This window comes from Drosophila eugracilis, unplaced genomic scaffold (genome assembly GCF_018153835.1).
Source record: "Drosophila eugracilis isolate 14026-0451.02 unplaced genomic scaffold, ASM1815383v1 contig_90, whole genome shotgun sequence".
NCBI lineage: Eukaryota > Metazoa > Arthropoda > Insecta > Diptera > Drosophilidae > Drosophila > Drosophila eugracilis.
Window position 1 is genome coordinate 4,869,947 of NW_024573812.1, and position 17,978 is coordinate 4,887,924.

Below are 17,978 nucleotides of genomic sequence, written 5' to 3' on the forward strand. Positions count from 1 at the left end.
CTTTCAAGCTCCTTTAGCTTACAGTTAGAGAAAGTTTGAAGATTTGAGTTTTAGGTTGTTCTTGCAAGTGCACTGAGTGTTGATAGCTTTCCTTAGGTTAGCTAACTGATCAACTAATGCAAAATGTTGTAGCTAAAAATATTAAACATTGAATTTTATTAATAAAAATCATAAGGTCTGAGAATTATTGGGATTTTAAAAAGTTTAGCTTAATGAGGATGTTGAAGTCAGAAAATCTCGCCTATAAAATATTCAATCGTGTTTTCTAGCTTATTAATAACATTTTTTAAATTTTCAACTTAATTTATAGCATTTTTGAAGTGTAATAAAACCGAAAGCAATAAACGTAGCCATGCACAGATGTTCGAGGAAAACTTTATCCCCATTTGAGTTGAATGAAAGGGAGCAAACCAATGTGGCTAGCTCGACCATATAATGTTCTGGCCAAGTTTAATCTAATTTCTGCGGCATGTGAATAATCGTGCCGAATTAGTTGTGTTCGATTTGGTCAGATGTCAGTGCACCTTATTTTTGTCAACAAAGAAACTTTTCCCCCACGTCTGGGATCCTCTTCACTACTCCGGGGACAACATATGTGGCAGACAAGTTTAAATCAAGGCCAGAACAAAAAGCGAACACTGCATGCATTAATCAACTTCAGCAAATGAACCAAGTTGGCCCCGGGGCCGAAACCCAACCAAATGGCAATCCGAACTTATGACCCTGACCCCAGAAGGAATCAGCAAAGAGCACCACAACTCCCATTCCCTTTAAACCATCAATTTGTCAATGTGTCAGATGATCAACCGAAACCAGTATTGGAGCATTGATTTAATTAATTTATGTTATCCGTACGGGCCTAGCAACAGTCGACTATGGTAACTCTGGCCAGGATGCTAGGATGCCAAAGAACGCCGGGGATGCTGGCATCCTGCTAGATGCCTGCTCCGCAGGACATGTTCAACAGGTTGGCCAGCTTCCGTAGAGCGAAGAGCTTTTCGTGTCGTGGAAAAAGCTCACCCGAACCCGAGCACAGCACTCATGAATGAAAAGCAGCCGGATTCGGTTCGGTTCAGCTTCAGTGTATCAGCCTCTGCTATTGCTTCTGTTTTCAGTTTCCGGAGCTCTCATTGCGCCGCCAACCGGGCAAGCGAACGTACACGGCGCGGATTCCTCCGTCGAGATCATAAAATATACAAAAAAAAAGGAAGACGTCTCGAGATCCCTTTGCGCGGCTCCATTCAAACCACCAAACAACGGAAAAAAAGGGCCAGCCGTCACATTTGATTTGAATTTTAATTCAATAAAAAAGTGCACAAGAAAAATCATAATAATAATAATAAAAAAAGGATATCGCAGCAGGCAGCAGCAAATGTAAATGCCTGTCATTTCGAGTCCTCCCCCGTGTCCCGTGTCCATGTGCTGTTGTTCTTCTAGTTGTTGTTGTTGTTAAGTGTTGTTTGTGAAGTCGCGAGGCGTAAAAAATATTCAAATTTCATGTTGAAATTACTGCACGCATTCTTAAATAATCCAATGCCAGCACAAGTGTGCAAAAAATAAGGAGACTCGGCTCGACTCAAAAGGCGACGCCAAGCGTTTGCTAATAGGATTACGCATCACCTCCGGTGCTGACAGAGTCCAGGATTAGCAGGATCCACTTGAAGAGCACCCCAGAACGGCACCGAAAAGGTACAGCTCTAAGTTAACCCAAAACCGACAAACAGGCAGCAGGCAACAGGCTCAATAATCACAGTGACTAAACTATGCTAGACCACACGGCGTATGCGTGATTTCCATGCCCATTCCATTACGATATTGATATCGGTCTGCCTAATTGTTAACTACAGCCATAGAACACACACAGAGAGCGGCGAATTAATAACGAACTTGGTGCCATATTAATTGGCATCCGCAGAGCAGGAGGATACTTTTTTTTTGGCGGAGGGTTGGGAGGTAGGGGGGTACTTCAAGAGGAGCAGTAAACTCCATAAATATCACATTTTATTAAACAAAGCCCGAATCCATTTGCGTTATTGCCTTTACGTGCACGAATGTTAATTGAAGTCACCTCACCTTTTCAGGACGGTGGCAGTTCCACCTGTACCCCCCCTTTGTTCACCCCTTAACCCCTATAGCTTCAATGCTAAGCCCCCTGATGCCCCGCGAAGCACTTATCATGCCAGCAAAACCACCAAAACAGATTAGATAAGTCGATGGCTGCGGAATGATTAGCGAACAAAGGGGCACTCGGTAGGTGGATGTGGATATGGATGTGGATGTGGTAGTATCTCTGCAGGATGAGCAAGTGAGAGCACTTGTATGCGGGAAATGAATATTCATAATGAGGCGCCAGTTACACATTTCCCGTCGAACCATGAAAAGCAAATTACGCACAAAATAATTGACATTAGCATATTTTGTGCATCCCGTACATTAAGTGTATCCCTGCTCTCTCTCTGTGTGTGTGTCTACGCGTGTATATATCCTGTTTTAGAAATTTCTTTCAACTTCGTTTTCCTTTATATTTCCCCTCTCATCGTTTCGATTGAACTTGAAATTCCCTTTCTCGCAGCCACATGGCGTATACGTGATGCGTCTGAGAGGATTAAAAACAGCTAGCAAAAAGAGGGTGTATATTGTACTAAGCTAAGTGTTCGAGTGGGAGCCCTGTTCTATATATTGAATAAACATTTCTTTCTTTTTTTCTTTTGTGTGTGTGTGTGTGTGTTTGGCCCAGCTCTGTGGGAAGTTCTAATTGATACCCCCCAGCTGACAAACGGAAACGGACAGTGGACAAGGGAGGCCGAGGATCGAAATTTGTTTTCAATATGGACATGTGTTTACTTATTTAGGACTCTTGGTCCTTTGTACCCTCGTCTCCAGCCACTTGGACAATCATAATCCCCACTAAAAGAGGCGAGTGTAAACGATTCCATGGGGCATAAACTTCACACGTTCCCCCAGTATCGCTTTACTTATCCCCATGGTGCCACTAAATCATTACAAATAAGACACATCGATGCAGTGGGAAAAAGAAGAAGGAAATATGTTGCCATTTTGGCAATTTATTTGGGGGACTTTACTGGAAATATTATACCAAATGGTGCATGTTAAAGTTGAGAAAATTTGTGAAAATTATTCTTTTAATTTCTAAATTTAATTTTTTTTAGTAAATGAAACGATTACTAACATGCTTTTTCAATTCTCCATATATAGTTAAACATCCTACCTAAGTTTTTCACAAATTCCTAATATCAAATTCTGAATAAATATTTTTCTCCTTCCCTTTGCTTTCTTCAGTAATAAAATTCCTCCTCAATCTGTTTTGATCTCAATTAATTTGATTGTTAAAGTAGGTAATGAATATATTGTTATGGCTTTACCAAAATTATATGGCCGAGTTATGTATTTTTCCATGTGCACACACACACACAGACTCACACACAGTGGGGGCCAACATTTATGGCTCGTTAGCAATTGACTTGGAGAGGAGATGAGGGATCAGGAAGATGAAATTATGCCAGAGGCAGAACGAAAAGTTTGTCTAATTTTGAAGTTGCTGCCAATGAGGTTGCGGTTTGCCTTTGTGGCCCATGGGTTAATTGCCTAGATATCCCGCTGCAGGACGAGGAGTTCCATTGGCTTGGCCTGGGCCAAAACGAAAAAAGATGCAAACAACCAAAGTGGCTTTGCCAGAAGAGCCACATTTTATCAAAGTCAATTCTTATCTGCACGAAAAATGTTTGCAGCTGAAGTTGATAAATGGATTTACTTTGATTTTATAGCTAAAAATCGATGCTGTACGACAAAGAGGGGTGGTAGTATGGGAAACCCCACTGTACTTGTGCCATTTGAATCCCTTTTGCCCTAGAGTCAAATTCGAGACAATGGACCAAAACAGGAGCGGTCAAAGACATCGAAATGTAGCCCCTCATGCCCCTCTGAGTCATCGAAGGATGGCACTTCGCTTGGCCAAAAACCAAAATTGCACTTAAAATTGAATGCTTGGCTGGAGGAGCGTGCAACCCAAAGATAATCTATGACATAAAATCACGCGACAGTAAACGCTGCTGCTTAATGCCAGACAAAGGGAACGGACAAAGGATCAAGCTGCAACTTGTGTCTTCTACATACCTTCTTGTTTTTTTGTTGTTTTTCTTATTTTTTTTTGTGGCAACCACTCGACTGGAAATTACATAAAAAATTTCCCATTGCCGCTTCGTTTTTGCGCTCGTTTTGATTATCAGCCATTGCATTTGCATTCCCATTCGTATTCGCATTCGCATTTTCATTTCCATTTTCAGTAGCAAAATTCCATTCAATGTTTTCTTTTTTTTTGTGAGTCACAGCTGCATTTTATCTACAACTGTTGAAATTTTTGCTCATCTGGCAGCTTGTATTTATCATTTGCGCATCATTAGCTCGCGTCTAAACGGAATTATTTATTTGCCTTCGCTTGCCGAGTGGGAACTTTCTTTACTTGGACAGCTGCTGCTGCTGCTGCTGTCTCCAGAATCCTTAGAACTCCTCAATTAACACTAGCTGAAGTGAAAAAAGTTGTACATTAAGGATTTTCTGAGCGTCTTTTCCAAGCGATTTAAGTTGAATCAATTAATTACGAAAGCCAAGTAAAATTTTCGCAGTAATTTTTGTTTATTTACTGAAGCTAACGAATATTTCAGCCAACTATGTTTTCCTTTCTGTATAACCAATCCACAAGGACCCTTTTAAACATATAACATTTAATGGATTTTCAAAAAGGGCTTCAGTTTACCAGGAATTTGCGTGCATATGGCAAGAGAATTCCCTTAAGTATATAGGAATGAGAAACCCAAGTAGTTGCCTTAATCATTTACCATCAGCATTAAATGCTTTTCTGATTACCTGCCGAGAAAGTTTTATAGTCCACAGAGTTTCTACTGGCAGCCCTATATGCTCTGGTCCTTCTCCTTTTCCTCCAGAATCCTTCAATGCTGTGCAACTTTTTCCACATGAGGAACAAGCAGGATGGCTCCCTTGAACAATTTCTGTTGCCTACCTCGAGGGGCAATTTAAAAATTTCGAACCGCAGACTGTTTCGTAAGCCAACAATTTTGCATTTAATTGCTTAATTACTGCAACACGGGCAGACATCCCAGAGGCACAACCCCTGACCCCAAACCCCCGCAGTACTCCAGCCCCCTCCTTGGCCACTAAGCGGCTGGCATTTATGTTTACGTCTCTCCAAGTGTTTTATGGTCGTGCAGAAAGGAACATTTATGACTGCTTGGGGTCCCCGGGTGGTGCTGCAGCTTGTGGGCCGTTTGACGATGGGCGTGTCCAGACCACAATTGCCGCCAAGTGGGCGTTTAGGCACTAGGGCCACAAACAACTTAAATTCTGGTCCACAGATGAATGCAAAAGTTTTACACTCTCTTATTTTTTGGTCTTCTTTGCAGACTCCTTGCCCCGCTATTCATCATGTTGCTCATGGGTTCATGCCTTGCGTAGCTGCATTCCATTCAAACGTCCAGCTTAGCTATGTGGACATATATGATGGCTGCCGCCCGCGGAGATCGGGTCAACACGATGATGTCCACCCGGAGACGCCCCGAAACCGAGTCCCCCAAATACGGTTACAAGTAAGTTGATTTCTTACTTACATATATGATTTTATCATAATAAGTGATAGATTTAAGAAGGTATTGGATTGAATTAACATATAAAATTGCGAAACAAAATGAGATTTCTTTACGTCAGCTTATTTGATTCATCAACTATTTACCAATAGCCTTTCCAACCGTCCCATGTACCGCACCACCCGTTTTGTTGGCCCCGCCTCCTCGGCGCCCGCTCAACTGCAACTGCCCTGTGGATCCCATCAGGCAGCTATGGGCGTGGCACCTCCACCGCTCGAGGAGATTAGTGGCGGTTTATTCGCCCCCTTTGCGCCAACGGCAACGATTACGCTAGAACAGGCAGCTACCTCGATTCCAATGTCAGTGGATGGCGAGGTTCACCACCTTCACTATCCACGTCGAAGTTGGCAACGGAAATATCGCCAGGGGAATCATCGTCAGTCAGGAGTAGAGCCCGAAGAGGATGAGGACGAGGATGACGACGACGACGATGAGGATGACGAGGATGAGGATGGTTTCAGTGCTGCCGTGGGCGATGATAACCCGGAGGAGGCGATTGCTCGGGCTGACCAGCAGCAGAAGCAAAACTATCAGCCAAATGCCAGCGATTCCAGTTATGTGGAAAATGGCAGAAAGCTGATACAGGTGAGCTTGTAAAGAGTAGCTAAGTAGCTCATTATCAGATTCTAACAAAGTTTCGATTTAAATTTTAAAGCTAGAAAGTGAAATTTCTCTTTCATACTGAAAAATATTTAAAAGAATGTAATTTTCTTGTAGATTATAAAATATTCTTAAATATTTCACATTCATTTCATATTCATAACGTAACTACAGGCATTTTCAAAGTGTGCAAATCAATTTGCAAGGATGGCCAATGTGGCGTATACGTAATTTGATAGCATTTACAGATAAACGTTCACTGATAAAACGATAGCCAATAATCCGCATTCAATAACTGATACATTATGCTCATGGCCAGAGCCAGAGCCACAGCCAGAGCCATAACGGTTGTATTTCCATTCTGTCCCTGGCCACAATTCAATTATGTGGAAATGAAATTAAGTAATTGCTCTAATTGATTGACGCGTTGTCCTCAGGAGGCGGAATTGGCCCAGTTTTTTTGTTCGTCAAGAACTGCGGGTAATAGGAACTTCGCATTGTCTGCATAACTCCCCGCAGACTTGCCATACCAGACTCGATGCAAATGAACTGGGCGGACCTTCATAAACTTGACCTTGCCATTAAATCGCGTTTTAATTACTTCCTCTATTGTCACGTAGCCGAGGCATCGCCCCAAGTCGTCAGCTCTGCCCACCCCCCTCGATGAACCCTTAGTACCACCTCCAGTTGAATGCCATTTTTGGCTACCCGCAGAAATTTTTATTAGCACGTGTCAATCGACTTAAAACACTGAAAAAAGAGAGACAAAAAAGGCGGCTATGAGGTGCTTTATTTGGGGAAGGAGGCTTGGATTGGTTTTTATAAGCTCTAACAAAGGAAAGTGCGTTGGCAAAGGTGAAGGTGATAGATTCATTGTTGGAGATATGAGCCCCCAATTTAGAGAAATTTATTAAAAGATTATTCATTTTATTCAAAAACAAAGAACTTTAAATCATAACAAGATTTAAACTTATCCAAAGACAAGACTATAACTTAAAGTGAAAATATTGTAAAATTTCATGCAAATTCCTAATAGGCATTTCCATTTTCTAATTTGAAATGCAAAGCTTTTGGAAAAACAAGCTCTTCTGCTGGTGTCCTTTGACTTCCGTATCTTAAATCTCTAACTTGCCGCATCTCGCCTTTCAAATCAACTTACTTAAGTTGAGCTGCATTTTTCGTTCCGTTCGCTTCCTCTGCAATCCTCATCAGCAAGATGCGAGATCTCTCATGTCCTGTCCGGGATAATTGCATTACTTAGGTTTCCTTATGGATAAAAAAAAGAGAAGGAAACCAGACTTCTTCTTCCGACCCGCAGGGCTATAAATAAGTGAGTGTGTATTTCGGTTAGGGCGGGGTGTTCAACATGGAATGTTGAACTGAGAGGAGGGTGGCGGCACTCCATTGACAGTTGGCCAGCTGGAGGATAACAGGACGCAGACTAAAGCTGGGGGAAATTGAGGGGAAAGCGGAGCCAAGGGCGACAACCAATTTGATAGATAAGAGACTCGAGTTCCTTTCGCCTCCGCTCAAAGTGAATGAAACGCAGGGCAAAAAACCAGCAGCACAAAACTGTTTCAATGTCATTTCATAAATGGCAACGGCAATGCCAATACCAATACCGAAAGAAAAACGCAATGAAATAAATACAAATGAAAAGCCCTCGAAAGCCCCTTCCTCTCTCTCCTCACCTCTGCCCTGGGCCCTAGAGTTTCCCGGGGACTTTTCCACTTTCATTTCATGCCCGCATATCGTTGTGGTTGTCTGTTGTCTGTTGTCGTCCAAATATTGGCTTGGTCGTCGCTGGTCCGTTTGTTAATGCTTTTGAGGTGTGTTCCGAGTGTTTGTCCAGCAACAGCAACAGCAACAGTAACAGCAGCAGCAGCACAAACAGCTAAAGAAAAGCCAAGGAAACCCCAAAATGCTGGCATTGTGGTTATATAAACGTCCATTACTCAAAAATTGGGCAATAGGAGGTGGAGGATTCGTTTGAATGAGGCAAACTTTATAGAATTGGCATTGAAAATATGACAAGTCTCGTGCCAATCCAAAATAGTTACAAGTCCTCGAGAGTTGAACAGCCCGGACAACAGCGATGTGTATCCTTGTCAGCTGGTCCGTACAGTCATTCAGTCATCCAGTCATGCCATTAAACCGATTAATGAACTCTATTTGCCTGGCCATACCTGCGTGGGTGCACTGAGAGAAAAAGTTCTTGATAGTATTCAGTTCTTGATTGCAAAGATATCAAATATCAGAGAATATTCTGGTTGCCTAGAAGGAGTTTTTAACAATTTTGAAGTCATTTTCTGTTTAAATTCCTTAAAAATTGTTCCGACGATCAGCTTACTTTTATCTTTACCAAATTGTAATACACATTTTCTGCCAGTGTCGATGTTGGCTCGATTGCCTTTGCTCTAATGTAGTTGTTGCTGTGCAATTTGAGAAGGCGGCAGGACACTCAACACGCCGATGATGGCAATCGGAGAAAGTGAGACAAGGATAGTGAAAGAGAAAGTTAGACAGAGATAGGGAGAGAGAGAGAGAGAGAGGGAAAGGATGTAGACAGGGGAAAGGAGCGAGAGCAAACAGCGAAAGTGCGGTCTGTCCGCAGCGGACATTCCGCTTAGTCAAAATTTTTTTGCCCCATCGACAGTTACGAAAAAAACGCGTTCGCAGGCGGCAGCTTAGGCGCTGGCAGGCAGTAACTTTGCAATAAATAAAATTACTAAAAACAAAAAACACGAAGAACAGAAAACAATGTTGAACTCGTCAACTAATGCGTTTGGTAAACAATCGAAAACAAGGCTTAAAAATTGAAGCGGCAATAACAAGAAACAGCAACGACAACAACTGGATTTCCATGTTGATAAGGGTCTCTCCCTTCGATTCCCTTGTAACTTTTTAAGGAAAAACACAACAATCAGGATTAATATTGGGTGGAGGGGGTGTGGATATACTCATAGGCAAAGGAGAAACAATCTGGCATTAGTCAGTTTATCAAACGGACCTTGTTATCGTTTAGGCCCTCTCCGATAAGCATCCAGCTTACGGTCATCGTCATCCAATCTGCGTCGCAATTTGCATAATTTCCCACGTTCCCAAACGAAATCACAATCAATATAAATAAATATACAACTATCGGCTGTATCAATAGCCGACATTCAAGTGATAAAGTGCACGGGTTTCGAAAAACAAAGGGGTTAAACCTTCGAATCCATCAATTGATAAGATATCAGATTGCTGTTATTCATCCTGTCATGTATTGAATTTCAAGTTAATTTCTCTACAGAAAACTGTTAAGAAATACATTAACGGTCTTTGGAGGGAAGTCCATTAAGAAGAAATATATATATAGATATAGCTGATGAAAGTGTGATTATAACTATAAATCTTATTAGCGCAAAATTCAAAGGTTTCCTAGTTGAGTTATAGATACAGCTATTGGCTCTTCTATTAATTCAAGAAACTATCATTTTTCTAAAAGGAATCTTAACACCTGAGTCACTAACTCACACATGATAAAGTGATAAGATCCCAATCCTGCACTTGAAAACCTATCAAATAGCTCTTCTCAACCCATTACCTATTCAACACCCATTTAAGACACCTTCTAATCCTTTTCAAACACCCCTTTCACCCCCAAATAAGCTTTAGTTTACCACTCCCCCATTTTGATTTCCTCAATTACGACCAAGCCATTTGGTCTTTTCTAACTCGCATTTTTATGGTCTAATGCCATGGCTAAGTCATGTTTTTATGGGTTAAATATCAAAAGCCCACGCATGCCATAAACGGTGATATGAAAACGCTTGATTTGCTTAACATAAAGTTACCTGGGCAGGTGTAAAAAAAAAAGAATGGGAGGGAATGGGGGATTTCGGCCTAACGGACTCGCAATTATGGAAATTTATTGTGAGTTCCACGCTGCCAGTGCGCTGTGAATGCCAATCAGGGGCTGTGGTCCGATGATAATGCCAATGTTGGTCGATTCCCTGGGTCAGTATTTCGATTTCGATGCCAGCCTCAAGTACGGCCAAAAGTTAAATTCAAAAAAAAAAAAAAAATTAAACAAAAGCCGCTCGAAATTTGTGCCTAACCTTGCAATTGGCAAAATACTAAACGATGATGAGCTCATTGAAAATCAAAAAAATTATCGACTAACAGGAAAAAACTGATCTAACGCACCGGCTATCCGTCAAATTGATTGCAATTAATTTATGCACAAGCTACCCGATATTAACCCCCGGCTGCCCGCGGTCGAAAACTCAGCCTTTCAGCCTAATTGAAACCGCATTGGCTTGGGCAATTAAAAAGCATTTAGACTAAAACGACAAACGCCGGCCGGTATAATCAATCTTGTCGATTTAGTTAGGAGACATCTTCTGGACGCTGAAGGACCAAAGTCACTGGAGACTTCAACTTCATCCGTCCGTCGGTGGTGGTGCAAGTTAATTAATTAAAACGCGGCAGCGCGATGAGTGGCGATGCAAATTAAGAAAATTGCAAAACAGCATTCCGAATTGACAACAGCAGCTAGCAAGCAAGCCACTTGCTTTTTACTATTGTCCGGCACAGTCAAGCTTCTGTAAAGTGAACTATAGTTTGCAGAGTTTTTGAAATCATAAGTTAACTTACGAACTCAAAGTTTTTAAAATTAAACTTATTTACGCGACTTTAAATCGTATATAACCCCTAACCCTAAACTAAAGTTCGTGTTATAGAAGTTCTACTGTGGTTTATTGTGTATGGATGTCGTGGTTTTGGTCAGTGGCAACTTCTCTGCCACCGCCGGCGTCGCTGCCTCGCCTTGGACAAGTCAAGTGTTTTGGCGGCAGTTATCAGTATGAACAGTTTGAAAAGTCCGCTCGACGCAACGGAGCGCATGCGCGCAGCTGTTGACCAAAAACTAACCGTTATTGCCGCCGTTATTGTTATTGCCGCAGACCAAAATCGGAAGTTCTAAGGTGCAAGTGAGAGAAAAGATTGCCAGTTAAAAGAGACTAAAGAGAGAGAGAGAGAGAGAGAGAAGAGGAGAGGAGACTCGATTTGTATGCGACATTTCAAAGTCAAAACCATGGTGCAGTCGTTGGATATATCTGCCATAACGGGACAGCAAACAGATGCGGTAAATCCACCTACACACACACACATTACCCACTCACACATGTAAAATGTAAATGGCCTTCGAACCTACTTACACATACATACACGCAGCGGGGGGCGTGGCATTGCATTGTCATTTGCCATTTGCCATTGCCCGCCCAACGAGGCGTATGCGTCATATTTTCTGCGTTTTTCCCTCGCTTTTCCCATTTCCCATATATTTTTTTTTCTCGAACTAAAGATGGCTTAATGGATTAACCGCTGCCGGCAACTGATAAGCGTTTATTAGACTGTCAAGCACACGCCTTTAATGGGTAGAAAACTGGTACATAGACAGAACTCAAAATGGTTGAAAACCGTAGTTACTTCTAGGGTATTACATTTGCTGGTGTGTGTTTCAGGTTCCAGAAGATTTTAGGAAATATTTTAGAAAATTATGAATAATCTTCACTGGGTTTAAATTCTATTGTATGCCTAATTACGATACAATGTTTATATAGTTTACTAATTTAAACTTTAAATGCTAGAATGTTAAAAGAAGTACCTTAACTAATACAAATTTTATTTAATGTTTGTATTTTGTATAACAATTAAATGATAAGCTAGAATCGCTTCCGAATTTCATTAAATCCTTTTAAAAACCGCATGAAATCTGTACTTTATTAGATTTTCAGTTTGCTTTAAATACTGGCAGTAAAGCTGTCTAGCAATTGGCCGCGTCATTCCGTTGGCAGACATAACAAAATTTAAGCACCAAACTTGGATGCTGACCAAGTTTTAATGTGGTTAGAGGGAGAAAGAGCCAGAAAAAAGAGATACCCATAACCCGAGCACTAAAACGCTTCAATTAGTGAACGTTCGGCGAAACTTTTCCCTTAACTTATACCAGAACGTTACGCTTTTAACCCACTCCCGGCTCCACAGGGGGAAATTAAAAATTTTGATAAATATTAATATTTTTAAAACTCATCATATTCGATTTTAAGTCTATACTCAAACAAATTTAAAAACAGAGTTTCATTTTCGTCACTTTTTTGAAATACATCCTTACATCTTTCTTGTGATAATTTCTCTCTCTGTAGGAACCAAGTAAACGCAGCAAACCATCGGCTTTAAGACGCACTCTGCAAGCTCTGCGCCAGCGTCTGACTAAAAGGAATCGCCCCAAACCGCCGGATTGGTTTCTTGAGAAATTCTCCAATGCCACCAATACGGACAAGATTGGCAAGGGTTGTCCGGCGATGGAGGATGCGGCGCTATCCAGCGAAATTCGTGGCTCCAGTGTCCTGTGCAACCGATTGTCCGTGGATCCCACACTTCAGTCGCATTACAGGGTGAGTGAACTTTGGAACTCTTTTTGGTGATTAATGATTAATTAAATATTAATATTATTGGTATAAGATAAGGAAAAATTGGTAATAAAACGATTAGCTTAAAATGTACAGCCTGAAAGTATGCACCAACATATGTACGTTTTAAAGAAGTCAGACTCTAGAGGAGTCATGCCTTGCAAACACATTAATTGTTGATTTATAACTCTTTATGGATAATCTTAATAAGGAAAAGCAATGATTACATTTCCTTCCAGTGGCTTGCCATCGTATCCCTTGCTGTCCTCTACAATATCATCTTTGTGGTGGGACGTGCGGTCTTCTGGGAGATCAATAAAAGTGCTCCGGCCGTGTGGTACACACTGGACTACCTGTGCGACTTCATCTATCTGCTGGATACGCTCGTCCACATGCACGAGGGTGAGCCAATGACATCCATATCCACATATCCACCATTCCCCACGTTCGTAGTTCCCCTCTACCCGTTTCGGGTTTCACAGATTTGAGATTTACCTATGCAAATGAGGACCCGCACTAAGCCGCCTTCAGACAATGGCAAGCGATGCTGTCGGCAAAGCCATTTGGCACGCATGCGAATCCCATTTCTGTCCATGAATCCACATACATATGCGCGTCCTGTGAGCTCTGGATTGTGGGTGTGGTTGAGTTGCCAAATGCAGGGGATAAGCCAACCTTGACATTTTGTACAATAGCAACAAACGTTCTGCTACCGCTTAGCTATGTTGGAGTATGGTATTATTCATTTTCTTAAGGGCAATGTGAAAGACTGAACTGGGACTTAATATATTATGGTACAAAAATATGAGTGAAAGAAGTTAGTTGTGTTAAAAATTTTTAAGATTATGGGAAAATCTGAATCAAATTATAGGTCTCACCAGCTTAGCATGGAAGTAAAAGATAAACTTTATGATAGAATAACAATATATTCCTTAGAGTATATGAAATGTAGGGAAACTTTTCTAGCAACATCCTAGATAAGAACCAAAGTAACGATTGACAGACAGCGTAACTTTCAGAAAACGTGCATCTTGCGACATCCCTGGGTACTGCTATCCCCATGCATGCCTTCAAACCGTTAAAAATCCAAAGAACTATAAAAAAACAGTCGCCGCATGGCGCAGGCAAAAGGCACGGCACTGAGACAATGGTAGAGTCACCACCCGGAGCAAATCTCTAGGTCACCACCTCACAAGCCACAAAAACTAAATCCCATTGTTTCCGCTCTTATGCTCCACAGGATTTCTGGACCAGGGGCTCCTCGTGCGCGATGCCTTTCGGCTACGCAGGCACTACTTCCACACTAAGGGCTGGTATCTGGACGTTTTGTCAATGCTGCCCACGGACTTGGCCTATATCTGGTGGCCACCGGAAACGTGTTCCAGTCTATATCTTCCATGTCCCGTGATAGTGCGTCTGAATCGACTGCTCCGGATCAATCGACTGTGGGAGTGGTTCGATCGAACGGAGACGGCCACTGGATATCCCAATGCCTTCCGCATCTGCAAAGTGGTGCTAGCCATTCTGGTACTGATCCATTGGAATGCCTGCATGTACTTTGCCATCAGCTATGAGATTGGATTCAGCTCCGACTCTTGGGTGTACAATCTAAATGGAACAAGGAATAATACCCTGCAGAGGCAGTACATCTATAGTTTCTACTGGTCAACGCTGACACTGACCACCATTGGAGAAACTCCAACGCCGGAGAACGATGTGGAGTATCTGTTTGTGGTGGCCGATTTCCTGGCCGGCGTCCTTATCTTTGCCACCATTGTGGGTGAGTAGGTTAGCAGCAGCAGCAGTAGGGCGACAACCTAGAAAATCCCTTTTGGGTCCTCTGTTTACGCTTGTTTACGCAAATATTTCGTCTGATCGTTTAATTGGTTCCAGAGTGACATCTGTGACATCAATGGGTATTAATTTACAGCCACGCACGTCAGGGACCCACACGTACACCCTGCCCTGCCCCGCCTCTTAACCGCCCACCGACCCACATTATTCATTACGCCTTCAGTTCTGTTCTGTCCTATTCGGTTCCATGCCATTTTGTTTTGTTTTGTCGGGTTGATTTGTTGCCGTCTCTTCTCTTCTCTTTTTTTTTTTTTGGCAAACGTGCCTTTTTATCATTTTTGTCGCCCTCCTTATCGCTGCCATTACCGTTCCCAAATGGGTGGCATTGGCAATGGCAAGGAGTAAGGCACATTCCCGCATTCCCAACAGCTGCCAGACTCCCTAGATCCCATCATTCCGCTGCCTCATCCTCGACCTCGCTCTGCAAACAAATTTACTTACTGTGATGAATGCCGAGTTCGTTTGGACAGGACAATTTGACGGGCACACACTCGGAAAAACAAAGAAAGAATCATTAGAAATATTCCAGGAAATGACACACAGGATAGTGTACATTAAGACTTATTTTCAATGTTAATTCGAATACTTAGAAATGCATGTGGAGGAAATGTAGGATGTGGGATTTCTAAGAAAAAGAATCTTCGGTTTCTTGGAAATTTCCAGTTAAAAGTTAAAAAAAATATTCATAGTGCCTGGAAGTATGCTTTAAAATATTCATTATTATGATTTTTGTTTGGTAAGCCAGTTTAGAGCACATGATTTCGTTTTTTAACAGCCACCTTATGTTACCATCTTTACCATCCTCATTCTTTTAACAAGATTTATGCCAAAGATAAATCAGACTCGATTCATTATAACCTTGAAGTCTGGAAAGTTAGGTTTAATTTTTCACGAACGCAAATCGCTAGCAAGGGAACCACAAGTTTGGGATATATTTTTTGCTAAGTGCCCCGAGGCATCTCCGCCATTTCGCCAAACTGTCTATGTGTGTGTGTGTTTGACTCTGGCACCGGAAGTGCCGCCATTAGTCGCCTTTGTGCCACATTATCCGAACGCCGAAATCCATGAGTGGCATGGAACATTGCCAGCTTCGGTTTCATTGTGCTCAAGTGGGTGGGCGAACCGGTTATGAAATGGCCAAGATGAATTGCCGCCCGTTCATTAACTAAGTTTCCCCTGTCTTTGCCCCCACCACCAGGTAACATTGGCTCCATGATCTCCAACATGAATGTGGCACGCGTGGAATTCCAGAATCGCATGGATGGTGTCAAACAGTACATGGCCTTCCGGAGAGTGGGTCACGAACTGGAGGCCAGGGTCATTCGATGGTTTGCCTACACGTGGTCGCAAAGTGGAGCGCTGGACGAGGAGCGAGTGCTGGCTGCCTTGCCGGATAAGCTGAAGGCTGAGATTGCCATCCAGGTGCACATGGATACGCTGAAGCAGGTGCGAATCTTCCATGACACAGAACCCGGTCTCCTCGAGGCTCTAGTGCTGAAACTCAAGCTCCAAGTGTTCAGTCCGGGCGATTACATTTGCCGAAAGGGTGACGTCGGCAAGGAGATGTATATCGTGAAGCGGGGAAAGCTCTCCGTTGTCGGAGATGATGGCATCACCGTGCTGGCCACCTTGGGTGCCGGATCTGTGTTCGGTGAGGTTTCCGTGCTGGAGATTGCTGGCAATCGAACAGGAAATCGACGAACCGCCAACGTGAGATCTTTGGGTTACTCGGATCTCTTTTGCCTGGCGAAAAGGGACTTGTGGGAGACTCTGTCCGATTATCCGGAGGCCAGATCCACGCTCACTCAGCGAGGATGCCAGCTGCTGCGGAAAGATGGCTTATTGGATGAGCAGATTTTCGCGGGTAAGTTACATTTTTATATAATTATTTAATAAAGTGATTAATAATTCATTAAATTGCAGATTCCCAGAGGGTACACGATAGCATTGAGGGCGGCATTGAGAAGCTGGAGCTTTCGGTGGAGAACCTCAACATGCGACTGGCACGTCTTCTAGCGGAGTACACAGCTAGTCAGGCCAAGATCAAGCAACGCCTGGCCAAGCTGGAGATGAAGTGAGTATCCTTGTAGTGCTGTTTCCCTTGGAGTACCTAAAACTAAAACCCTAACCCCATCCTTGAACCTCCCCTTTTAGTGGCGGCCCTGGCACGTGGCGACTGGAGTGTGAGCCACAGACTCGGGTACGCAGCGGACGCCTCTATTCGCTGCAGCCCAAGCGGCGCCCACGTTCGCGACCCGACGCGACTGCCAAAAGCGGCGATGCTGCCAAGCAGAACACGCTCTAAGTCCCCGGAAAACCCGCTGCGAAAATCCCCGGTCCCCAGTTACCCCCTCCCCACCAATCCTCATCTATCCACCCGAGGCCGGAAAATAGTGATAAATGCATTAAACTTGCAGGAGCTGTCTGGGCGGGGGGATAAACCCCCTTTGGCCCCAAGCCAACTGTTATTTTGGGCTGCAAAAGCGAGTAAATCAATTTTTAATTTTTACAATTAGTTAGTAGCGAAGGAGGACAGGAGGAGAGGGGCGGTGGGGTAAAGGGGAGTTGTTTGTTCCAAACTTTATAAATTTGTAAAATGATTCAAAAACTGAATGTGCCTCAAAAGTGTGTGTGTGCGTGTGTAAAGCTAAGTTAAGTAAAGCGAAAGGGGGAAAGGGAATAGCAAACGATGACGGCGGTGGTGAACCATCTAGTTAACCCACTACGATCCAATGTACATAATTTAAGCATAGTCCAATTTTACACGTGAACTGAAATTGGTTCGCCTAGGCTAGGAAAAGATTTTACAAACATTAACCGAAAATTTCGATTAATAATCAAACAAAATCAAAGAAAAAAATTATACAGAAACCATAAAGAATCAAATCACATCAAATTGACCAAGAAACCGGTGGACATTGCTGAAATACTTACGAGGAGGGTTAGAAGGATGATGGCTGATGATGCACACAAAATCGAATTCGAAGAAAGAAAATGTTAACAACCAAGCTTCCAAAGCTTCCAAACAAAAATGCAAAACAAAAAAAAGTCAACAAAAACAAAATTGGTGGAAAAATCAAATGAAATGTATTTTTATATTAGTCCTAGACATTGAGTGTACGATGTATTGTCTATGTGTAAGTAAAGCTAAAGCTACAGAATAAACGAGAATCGAGTAAAATTATACGCAGCACTTATGTCAGCGAAAACGTATCCGGCGCAAGTGTTTCCAGGCGGCTGGCAAATGCAAATCGCCCACAGCCTCCGGCCACGCGTTCTCTCCAAAGGATTCTTTAGCAGGATTCGTTTTACTGGCTCTAATGACATCTTCGAGGGCGTAGACAACAAAAAACGAAATAAAAAATACAAAAATAAAAAAAAAAACTGAAGA

General features: G+C 42.6%; 1 protein-coding gene across 2 annotated transcripts; it reads left to right on the forward strand.

Moving 5' to 3' along the window:
- Positions 1–1,157: 1,157 nt before the first annotated feature.
- LOC108113325 (cyclic nucleotide-gated cation channel subunit A) lies at positions 1,158–17,762 on the forward strand. 2 transcript variants are annotated; one of them, XM_017223881.2, is made up of 9 exons: positions 1,158–1,689; positions 5,439–5,621; positions 5,771–6,263; positions 12,467–12,718; positions 12,973–13,135; positions 13,974–14,513; positions 15,786–16,451; positions 16,511–16,661; positions 16,742–17,762. In XM_017223881.2, the coding sequence occupies exons 2-9, from the start codon at positions 5,521–5,523 to the stop codon at positions 16,890–16,892; spliced, it is 2,517 nt and encodes an 838-aa protein (XP_017079370.1). In that variant the 5' UTR covers positions 1,158–1,689; positions 5,439–5,520; the 3' UTR covers positions 16,893–17,762. The 2 variants fall into 2 exon arrangements, with proteins under 2 accessions (XP_017079370.1, XP_017079371.1); XM_017223882.1 differs by lacking the exons at positions 1,158–1,689; positions 5,439–5,621; positions 5,771–6,263 and adding an exon at positions 11,332–11,406.
- Positions 17,763–17,978: the final 216 nt, after the last annotated feature.

Bases quoted from the DNA above. Each gene is read 5' to 3' on its own strand.
- LOC108113325 (XM_017223881.2), top strand. From the start codon at position 5,521: ATGTGGACATATATGATGGCTGCCGCCCGCGGAGATCGGGTCAACACG. The intron at 6,264-12,466 runs GTGAGCTTGTAA...CTCTCTCTGTAG, and splicing joins ATGGCAGAAAGCTGATACAG to GAACCAAGTAAACGCAGCAA. The intron at 13,136-13,973 runs GTGAGCCAATGA...TATGCTCCACAG, and splicing joins GCTCGTCCACATGCACGAGG to GATTTCTGGACCAGGGGCTC.